Source organism: Silurus aristotelis (genome assembly GCF_946808225.1).
Source record: "Silurus aristotelis genome assembly, chromosome: 1".
Taxonomy (NCBI): domain Eukaryota; kingdom Metazoa; phylum Chordata; class Actinopteri; order Siluriformes; family Siluridae; genus Silurus; species Silurus aristotelis.
In genome coordinates this window covers 6,623,761-6,635,034 of record NC_139574.1, presented here as the reverse complement: position 1 = coordinate 6,635,034, position 11,274 = coordinate 6,623,761, and the positions used below count along the sequence as shown (strand labels likewise).

General features: G+C 36.3%; 1 protein-coding gene across 2 annotated transcripts in view; it reads left to right on the top strand.

Annotated features, from left to right (window-relative positions):
- Window positions 1-3,028: 3,028 nt before the first annotated feature.
- plod2 (procollagen-lysine, 2-oxoglutarate 5-dioxygenase 2) overlaps window positions 3,029-11,274 on the top strand; it is a 51,272-nt gene continuing 43,026 nt past the window's right edge. For both annotated transcript variants that reach the window (XM_083546043.1, XM_083546042.1), the window contains exon 1: window positions 3,029-3,371. In XM_083546043.1, the coding sequence (XP_083402169.1) occupies window positions 3,287-3,371 (85 nt within the window). In that variant the 5' untranslated portion in view covers window positions 3,029-3,286. The remainder of the gene's footprint in view (window positions 3,372-11,274) is intronic.

The window sequence follows — 11,274 nt, the reverse complement described above, 5'->3', positions numbered from 1 at the left end:
CTATATACCACCCTGGATACATGTGTATCTATGTTTGCATTTTAACCACAAATAGAAGACGGAGAAACAAAACATGACTGAAACAAAGTTTTCTGTTCCAAAAAATATGACTGAGTTACAAAGTGCTGGCACTGGAGACTCCTTCCATAAAGGTTAAATAAACACATGTACAGCGCTTTTTTTAACATTGTCTCAAAGCAGCTTATGATAATGTGATAATGTGGTAATAAACAATGAATAATATGTTCTTTATGAGTGTAAGTTTGTCCCTGATGAGTGAGCGGGTGGCGACTGTGGCAAGGAAAAACTCCCCGAGATGGCATAAGGAAGAAACCCTGAGAGGAACCAGACTTAAGAGAAAACCCGTCCTCATCTGGGTTGCACCGAATGTCCATTTATTACAGATAAATGATGTTGAGGTGCAGTGAATCATGAACTGTGAAACATGGCAAAAGGCTGTCTAAACTATTAGATCATATGCATTGCATTTTTTAATATAATAAAATTTCGACATGTTTTGCCTCGTTGGATACTGACTTTGAAGACAAATAAAAAAAATAACTACAGAAATAAATAGACACATAGGAATTTTTCATATATTACATTCAATAGTATAGTCAAACAAAGAAAGGAAATAATGGCAGCATTAGTGGAGACACTTGGTGAACCCTGAGAATGGGAAGGGGCAAAAGTCAATAAATAGAAAGAACTATCAAGCAATATACAGTGAGGAAAATAAGTATTTGAACACCCTGCTATTTTGCAAGTTCTCCCACTTAGAAATCATGGAGGGGTCTGAAATTGTCATCGTAGGTGCATGTCCACTGTGAGAGACATAATCTAAAAAAAAAAATCCAGAAATCACAATGTATGATTTTTAAACTATTTATTTGTATGATACAGCTGCAAATAAGTATTTGAACACCTGTCTATCAGCTAGAATTCTGACCCTCAAAGACCTGTTAGTCTGCCTTTAAAATGTCCACCTCCACTACATTTATTATCCTAAATTAGATGCACCTGTTTGAGGTCGTTAGCTGCATAAAGACACCTGTCCACCCCATACAATCAGTAAGAATCCAACTACTAACATGGCCAAGACCAAAGAGCTGTCCAAAGACACTAGAGACAAAATTGTACACCTCCACAAGGCTGGAAAGGGCTACGGGGAAATTGCCAAGCAGCTTGGTGAAAAAAGGTCCACTGTTGGAGCAATCATTAGAAAATATAAGAAGCTAAACATGACTGTCAATCTCCCTCGGACTGGGGCTCCATGCAAGATCTCACCTCGTGGGGTCTCAATGATCCTAAGGAAGGTGAGAAATCAGCCCAGAACTACACGGGAGGAGCTGGTCAATGACCTGAAAAGAGCTGGGACCACCGTTTACAAGGTTACTGTTGGTAATACACTAAGACGTCATGGTTTGAAATCATGCATGGCACGGAAGGTTCCCCTGCTTAAACCAGCACATGTCCAGGCACGTGTTAAGTTTGCCAATGACCATTAGGAGGATCCAGAGGAGTCATGGGAGAAAGTCATGTGGTCAGATGAGACCAAAATAGAACTTTTGGGTCATAATTCCACTAAACGAGTTTGGAGGAAGAAGAATGATGAGTACCATCCCAAGAACACCATCCCTACTGTGAAGCATGGGAGTGGTAGCATCATGCTTTGGGGGTGTTTTTCTGCACATGGGACAGGGCGACTGCACTGTATTAAGGAGAGGATGACCAGGGCCATGTATTGCGAGATTTTGGGGAACAACCTCCTTCCCTCAGTTAGAGCATTGAAGATGGGTCGAGGCTGGGTCTTCCAAAATGACAATGACCCGAAGCACACAGCCAGGATAACCAAGGAGTGACTCTGTAAGAAGCATATCAAGGTTCTGGTGTGGCCTAGCCAGTTTCCAGACCTAAATCCAATAGAGAACCTTTGGAGGGAGCTCAAACTCCGTGTTTCTCAGCGACAGGCCAGAAACCTGACTGATCTAGAGAAGATCTGTGTAGAGGAGTGGGCTAAAATCCCTCCTGCAGTGTGTGCAAACCTGGTGAAAAACTACAGGAAACGTTTGACCTCTGTAATTGCAAACAAAGGCTCCTGTACCAAATATTAACATTGACTTTCTCAGGTGTTCAAATACTTATTTGCAGCTGTATCATACAAATAAATAGTTTAAAAAAATCATACATTATGATTTCTGGATTTTTTTTTTTAGATTACGTCTCTCACAGTGGACATGCACCTACGATGACAATTTCAGACCCCTCCATGAGTTCTAAGTGGGAGAACTTGCAAAATAGCAGGGTGTTCAAATACTTATTTTCCTCACTGTAATAGGTTTGTCTGACACTGGACTCATGCCTTAGGCCAGTGTTCCTACTATTTATTTATTTGTTTGTTTATTTAATTATTTCCTTTGATGTTTTTGCCAGTATTGTGAGAGTCATGACAAAATAAAACTCCCTTTTTCTCTATCCACCCACATTTATGGCATTAGGCACATACCCTTATCCAGAACAACTTACATTTTTCTCATTCAGGGTTAGGGGCCTTGCCAGGGGCTCAGGACTTTCTAAATACTAAGCTACCACTCCCACGCTATCTATCTATCTATCTATCTATCTATCTATCTATCTATCTATCTATCTATCTATCTATCTATCTATCTATCTATCTATCTATCTATCTATCTATCTATCTATCTAAAAGGAATGTCTCATACATTGGAAAATAAGGTCAAATTTGATTTATTTTGAGTATCTTTGACTTTTACTAGTGATTGCTTTATTTGATTGATTGATTCTAATGCTTTTGGCGATTGTATTTAAAAAGTAATGGCAATAAATAATTGTCTTTTTAAAATCTCTCTCTCTCTATCTCTCTCTTGCTCTGTGTGTGTGTGTGTGTGTGTGTGTGTGTGTGTGTGTGCGTGTGTGGTAGGGAGGAGGGGGTTTGCTGAGCAATGGTTCAAAATGATCCGCCTTTTTGGCCACTGGAATTGAACTCCTCATTCTCCCTTTTCTGCCCTTCTGTAGGTGCACCTCATCTCCAGCTCTGTGTTTTTAGACAGTGTTTTCTTTGTAATCAGCCGGGTCTGAGGGACTCCTGCGGGACTGTCTGGATTGGATGCGCACTGACCCGCACTGACCCGCACTGCTGAGCCAAAACAGGGGAAATAAAAGCCAGCGCGCAGGCTGACTGGGCGGACTTGCGCTTGTTCTTCTCACCCTGGTCTTCTCTTCTGGGCTTGTTCTAGCACTCTGTCCTCTTGTCCTGAATTTGATCATGGTGTTCCTGCCGGGGATTTACGCGCTCACCATTTCGCTCCTGGCTTCCTGCGCTCAAAGCGCCCGTGAGCAAATCCCGACAGGTAAGAAAGTCTTTTTATTTTTAAGAGCATGATTTTAAAACTTTGTTTTTAGACAAGGTGTTGAATGTCCTTGATGTTTTAATGGAATTTTTCTGGACGTGCATTATAAGTTCATCTTCCTCCCAGTCACGGTTTGAGCTCACGCAGTAAAAAGACCAAGTCCAAAATGAGCAAGGGGTGTTTAACAAAAAGGAAAGGAAACTTAAGCTGTTATGTCGGCACCTGGCTTTATAACACTTTCACATGTAAAAGGGGTTCAAATGTTAAAGAATAAATCATTAAATGTGCGAAGCGTAAAAGAGCCAAAGTGAAATGGTCAGGTGCGCAAAAACAAATAAACAAACAAACAAACAAACAAACAAACAAACAAACAAACACTCCCTACAAAAAAAATCCACTTAATTGCACTCAATCAACTGTTTAATGTAATAAAATTATTTGAAAACAATAAGAAGATATAATTTTAAATACAAATGTCTCAAACTCAATTTCGGTCTCTATCTATTTCTTCTTTGTCCTGTACAACACACTTCTTTAAAAAAACAAAAAACAAAAAAACAAACAAAAAAAAAACAGCCGACAGGGTATGAACATGAAGAACAACCTGGAGACTCAGCTGGAGCACATATGTAATATTTAGGGTGTGAACTGTCTTTTATACATTTTTCCCCTGAATTTTTCCACTTTACAAAACACAATATGGTTGGACAGGAGGAAATGGTGTTAAACCAGTAGTATGGAGTTTTATGGAGTTATGGAGGAGTGAACAGAATTCATTGCACAGTTTGACACGAAGACATATACTATGTGGGAAACCCACTGCACACACTGTAACACTGCACTTTTGATAGTCTTGTATACTTTTGGGTGTAACGTTTGACTCGGGTATTCGAGATGCAATGGTACACTTAATGCTCCTTAGTAGTCGGAAATCATAAAAATAAGCCCCTTTCTTTCTTTGAAAAAGAAAAAAAAAAAGACCAGTTTGTTTTTGATATTTTTAAATGTTCAAAACTTGTTTAAAATTGAACACAATATTTTGTGTGAAAAATAGAAAAGAATAAATAAAATAATGATAATGCAAATTATTATAACCATTATATAGACAAATGTTATATATATATATATATAGACAAAAGAAAAAAACAAGGTTTGCATGTGATTTTAATCATTCCAGTCAACATTTAGTCTCCGTTTGCTGGTATAATTTCCACTCTTCTGGGAAGATGTTCCACTAGATTGTGGAATGTGCTTGTTAAAATTTGTGTTCTTTTAACTTAAAGGTTGTTAGCAAAGTCAGGTACTGATGTAGGTGAGGTGAAGATGCCTGGGGTGCGATCAGCGTTCACATTCATCCCAATGGCATTCAATAGGGTTGAGCGTCAGAGCTCTGTAGCAGGAGACCTCATCATATATCATATTGCTCTGCAAAGACTAAAAATCAGGACCTGATCCTGACTTTTTCACCGTGGCAAAGCTGAAAATCCATCACCTTCTGTATGTTCGCATCATTTCGTAGCAGCCCTTGTGGAATATACAGGCCGTTGTAAAACACATGTCTTCATATCTGAGAACAGAGCCAGAATCTAACACTCTGGGCTCAGCATGCTGCGGCTGCTGGCAATATGAACCCTGCAATTAGCCATCGTGGGGAACAGGGTGACGGGTTGCCACGTCCTTTATGGAAGAGGTTGTTTGTGTGAAAGTTTATGCAAAGCCTCGCAAGATTCTGAGTTACAGAGTATCTCTCGTCTGTCTCATTATAGACTTGAGTCAACAATCTGAGGATAGATGATAGTGGAGCATAACTTTTTGCTCTTGTGTAGTTTCTTTCTTTTCGCATCTTTGCCAGATAGTCATCCTGTCCTGGACAGTATGCTCAGATTTTCCATAAACAATCACTTCTCTTTGCTTGCTGGATGTCGCTTTTATGCTGTTATTCAAAGAGCATGTGCGGGCATAAATAATCATATAAAATGGTTACACCTAAATAATAAATAACATATTTTCAGCATTTTTAAATAACTTTATTACATTCACGATGCTTAAAATGGCATTGGCTATGTTGTTTTAAGCCTCATGTATACAAACCAGTTCAATGGTTCGCTTAAGCATTCCATTTAAAAAAAAAAAAATGCTAACAAGAAAATCCAGAGGGGAAGCGAGAATAAAAACCAAACGAGTCTGTTTTGGATGAAAAAATGGCTATTATTTTCAGACTTGAGCCAAGAAAAGTCAATCAACAGCCAGACTTTGCTTGAGCCAAGCAGCCAGAAAATAATGAAGCAAAACTCTCCTGCTGTGTACTCTCATAAAAATGCAGCTTTCCCTTTTTTTAATAACCAATTGTTTCTACTTGGCTTTTTTTGGAAAACTTTTGTGCTTTTTGAACATCCTATTCCACACTATTTTACTGTTATTATAACCTTCATCCTTCTAAAAAAATATTTCACTAGATTATGCGGAGATTGGTGTTCATTTATCCACAAGGGTGTTAGTAAAGACATGTAGAGTGAGGAGGCTTTGAGGGTGTCAAGATCTTCCACTCCAAAACATGTAAAGAATATCTACATGGAGTTTAGCTTTGTACACAGGGGCACTGTCTTTAGCAGAATTCTTCAATTATAATATTTTAAAAAGCATATATTATTAGACTTTTATTTATAACATTTGAACATGTAGTTTTGGGTGTTTTTATCAAGTCTAACTAAAAGAGACTCACACTAGTTTTAGAGGTAACAAATGGACAATTCTTAAAAGGTGTGACAAGAGAGAAAACAACAGGAAGCTCTTATAGAGTCTCACCAGGCTCAGTGGAATTAACATAACTATTTCCACTTCCCAGGTTACTGCATTTACTCGTTAGTGTAAAAGCAAATGGCCACTAATAAAAGAGAAAAATCCCATGTACATGCAGTTTGTCTGTATTCTCTACGTTATTTATCATGACTGCTCACAATGTTCGTCACTCGATTGTTTCCATGGATGATATGGGAAAGATAAAGGATCAGTTGATCTTGAAGCTTTGCAATGCCACAGTGTATAAGGCTCAAGAATTCACTTTGAGATCCGTGTGAAGTGGAGTAGCCACTACCAGATTGGCTTTTATTTGTCTTTTCTACATTATTTTGTCAGACCACCTAGTAGGGATTAAAAAAAGGTTTATGTGACTAAAAATAAATGAACATGCCTCATTGGAAATACAATATTGAAATGCAGAAGACAGAGCTTTGTGAATTGACTTGGAACATGAGTCAAATAGGCAAAGATGAGGCAAGTAGAATCTCTTGCTTGTCCAGCTGGCTGGTTCTCTCTTACTTTATTGCCTGAGCAAAACTGTTAGAACTGCCTAAATGTCAAGAACAATAAAGCTAAGAAAAGAAAAAACTCCAAAGATTATTGTGCTAAGCAAGTGGTACATCAGTGGTTATTATGTCTACTGATCTGAAAGTCATGAGTATATGTATACTTATATTACTGAGAGAATTGTAAGCATCTAGCAAATACTATGAATGTTATTGACTATCTGTTCTGGTGACAAATGAGTCATGGTAATGAGTGAACACTGTATAAGAAAATTTGAAATTGTCAAATATTTTCAAACAGTGCCAATATCCCAATATCGCAAAGAACTTCAATGTAAAGTAAAAAGGATGTTTATTTTTCGGGACTATTCTTAAGGTCAACAATGGTTCGATTTTCTGCCTCCGATTTAACAGTAAAGACAAACAAACTTTGTCACCACCAATCTTTATTTCAACTGCAGTACTAATCAAAAGAATAAGTTAGGCAACTTGGGAAATTGTACAGTAGGATGTATATATTAGGTTTCAGGTTGGATTTAGATTAGAGTGGAACTCCTAACACAGTTTTCTGATTTCATACAATTGTTAAAATCAAAGATTGCTTATATTGTTTACTAATTTTGGTCAAAGCAATGGTAAGGCTTTCAGCTAAGGTCCTTTGCATTATTATCTGACTATATAAGAAATAATATATGACAGGTTGTAATGTTATTATGGACTGTAATTTCTGACATTTATCTGTCTGTTGATATTTGCATTTTATGTTATTACATTACTCATGTTATAGCAGCCAAGTACAGTTGTTCCCTCAGGCATTTACGGTCTGATGGACTGCTGTCATGTTATCTAGAAAGTGTCAGAAACAAATAAGTGCTGGAGACTCCTTCTCTGAAAATGAGATAAAGTATAAGTGGATGTAAAATAAAACTTTAGGATAAAGTTTTTCATATGTACCTAAACAATCTGTTACACCATACAATTCAATTTTATTTTGTGATTACTCTTAGTAGCCTATTGCAAAAGTTATAATGCCATTAGAAAAAAGGACACAACATAAATTGACCAACTTAATTAGTCTGAAAATGGCCTTATAACCCTCCCAAAATTGATGGACAGCAACAGCTACTTCTCTAAGATCATTGTTATCTTTCCTCCTTGGTATTGTTAACTCACACCTGAATAATCGAGACCAACAATTTACTAAAACCGCCGATTTTATACAGGTGGTCATACTTGCTGATGATAATTAAGGTCTTTTAATTAGCAGCACCAGGCTGGTACTTAACCTCTTAAATCCTATGGGAGCAATAAAGGTGAACTTAGATTTCACACGTTTATTTGTTTTTTTTGTTTGCTTGTTTTTTTTGCTGTGATTTTTGTAAAAACTATTAACAGAATCAAGCATCACAATTGAAAGACTTAAAGCAGGGCTACTTTACCAACCTGGCTTTCAAATCTAAACTCTTTCTGCAGTGTGGTAATGGAAGCGTCTGAGGTTCCGACAACACAGTTTATAAGCAATTTAACCACAACAAACACAGCCTGTTATTCCCGTCTCCCTCAGCTTTTTCCTAATAAAGAGTTTCCTAGGGCAACGTTTGACCTGGTTTCAAGAAGGATGTGATGGCAGTTATTCAGTCAGTCGACTGTCTTCTTTTTCTTTAATCCCTATATTTAGAAAAATTTTCCATCCTAGGAGAAGTGAAAAAAAGAGAGTTTGGTGTGTTCCACCAGTCCAGTTTGGAGCAGAGTTATAGAGGATATAGTTCTGGCAGATGGGGATGATGTCACACGTTAGTCATCAACAAGATGAGGCCATCATAGCAGAGTTGGAGCTGTGTCATTGAATGAATGTAAGCCCTCTGTCGATACATGACACAGTTCAGGGATATGAGTGGAGATGTGTTTTTTTTTTTACCCACCATCAGCTTCAAGGGCCCACAGGAGAATACATTTCTATTTTAGTCATAGACAGCTGAAATAACGTCTGACCGAGGATCATTTCCGTTGGTTTATTGCACCTCAAATTAGGTTTTTGGGTCCAGAGCAGAAACACATGGACTGCCTACCTAAGTGCAGGAATTTGTGTCTAGTTTCCAGACAAGCAGGTACAGTTTACTTTTGACATGTTACGAGAAGAACCTTCTTGTGGTCACATTCAAATTCTTCCAATTTGACAGTGTAATTTTCTTTCATCCTGGTTAGAATTAGAACGTGTTAGTCGGCGTGTGAATGTGTGTTTTATTTTTAATTCTCTATTCTGTCAATTACTGTTGCTTTAAATAGACAAGTCTTTGGGGTATATGGTTTAGAGTTTCTATATGGATAGATTCAGCCCTTTGTTGTTAATGGGTTCTAATGAGGTTCCATGTGAAGCCTTTGACTAAAAGGTCAAACGTGGTCTGATGAAGGCTTTACCTATTAAACTAAATAATAATTGAGTTTAAATTGCTTCAAATGCAGATATTTAAAAAGGTTTGCTGTTTTTTGGAAGCTTTTCTCAAAGAAAACTATTAAGTTATTTCTCTGAAGTTTATGCTCATTGTCTATGTAAAAGCTCCACTTAATTGTTTCAGAGTAACTGTCAAAAAAATCTCAGTGTTACTTGGAAAGCTTTTTTGGCTTCTCAAATGGGTTGACTTTGTGCAACACTTTGTGCCATACACCTTCAAGCTCAAAGTGGAGTTGATTTCATAGCCGAAAAATGTTCATGTTCGCTTTGGATTTTTGTGGGCCTCAATCCAACTATATAAAGAAAAATCTTTCTCTCAAGGGTTTTTTTTACATGATTAGCAGTAAAAAGAAGACATTTTAATTACTGTTTTTACAGAGTTTTGTATGTGTCATTTTGGGTTTTCTATGAAGGGCCTTCAAGGGATCTTAAAGGGTTCTTTGTATAGTAAAGATAGTTTAATTTAACAACAGTTTTCTTATTATAGAATCTTTGGAAAGTGTTGATGATTTCTAAAAATTTAGTTTTTCTTATTAAATTATTGTAATATTTATGTTTTTTTTTGGATTCCCTTATCCAGAGCAACTTATAACCAAGCAGTTAAGGGTTAAGGATCTTGCTCAAGGGTCCACCTTGGTGGTGCTGGTATTTCAACTTGTGAACTTTTGATTTAAAGTCCAATGTTTTGACCACTGAGATACCACCATATTTAATACAGTGACGGATTGCATTTTCAAACCAAAAACCTTTAAATCACTGTCTACATAGTGTCCCTAAATTATATGTGTGTGTTTGGGAGTTATATCACAATTCACCAGTCTAAATCTTATGTCAAAGAATTAAAAGTGTAAATTGCTAATGGCTATACTACACATCAGGGATGAGGGTAAAGAGGTCAGGTATGATGGTGGTAATTTTATGTGGCAGAACATTGAGCATTCTTTCCAGATGGCTGGAATGTATCCCAATATTTGGCCTACATTTTTTATTTTTCAAGTTAAGCATGTTTCCATTGTATTTATTTTGTTGTTCAATGATATTGTGGACACATAGAACAATTATATATACATCTATAATCCATCTACACTGTGAATTGGTTTATAAACTGGCTCTATTGCATTTGTATTACTTTTATCACTAATCATTAATATGAAATACATTCATTAAAATTAAGTCATTTAAAGTTCTCTATTTTCCATAATTAGTAGAAAATCACAATAACTAATCTATGTACATATATATATATATATATATATATATATATATATATATATATATATATATATATATATATATATAGCTTGTATTTTGAAAATATTGAAGTTTGAAGATTCTATATTTAGTATATATTAAATAATATTAAATATAATAAATAATAATCTTCAATCTTTAAACTTCAATCTTTTTAAGATACAAGCTTTTTTTTTTTTTTTTATAAATAGATCTCCAATAATAACACAATTTTTATTTAACGAATGATTTTTGAACAGATATCTTCAGCATAATAAAAGTCAAAAAAGGTACATCTTGTTCTCAAAATACAAACCATAAATATGTGTTTCCGAACCCTGGACTAGTGCTGGACCAGTGCTGGATCTCTGGACTAAGTTCCTCATCCCTAATATCCAGTCTCAATTATAAATTGGATAGATTGAAATGCTGAAAGATTTATTGCAAATGTGATGTTAATATTTCGAGACTTCAGTCCATGCAAAGCTGTCCCGCCAAGCATTTGTCCATTTTCACCACAGATGAATTTGTTTTACGACACAACAGAGCCGTAAAACTTAAGCACCATGATTGTGAACACATGCTGTATCTGTTTTCATGTGGAACTGAACAGAATCTCCAGTGTCTCGTATCTTTCTTTGCCTGCTTAATGGCAGACGGTGTTAAGGAGGAGTCTGAGCACTTGGAATGTGTCACTGTTAATCAGACACACTGAGGTGATACGAAACCTCAACGCATAGCTGTTAGTGGTAGTAAAAAAAAAAAGAACTATCAAGGATAAAACGACTATAAAAAGTTTTCATTTTAAGCATTAGATTATTTAATGGCTCATTCCTACCATTTCATTAATGAGACCCTGTGATATGGTGCATCATTCACAGATATCTACTAATAGACATTCAATTAGTTTTCCAAA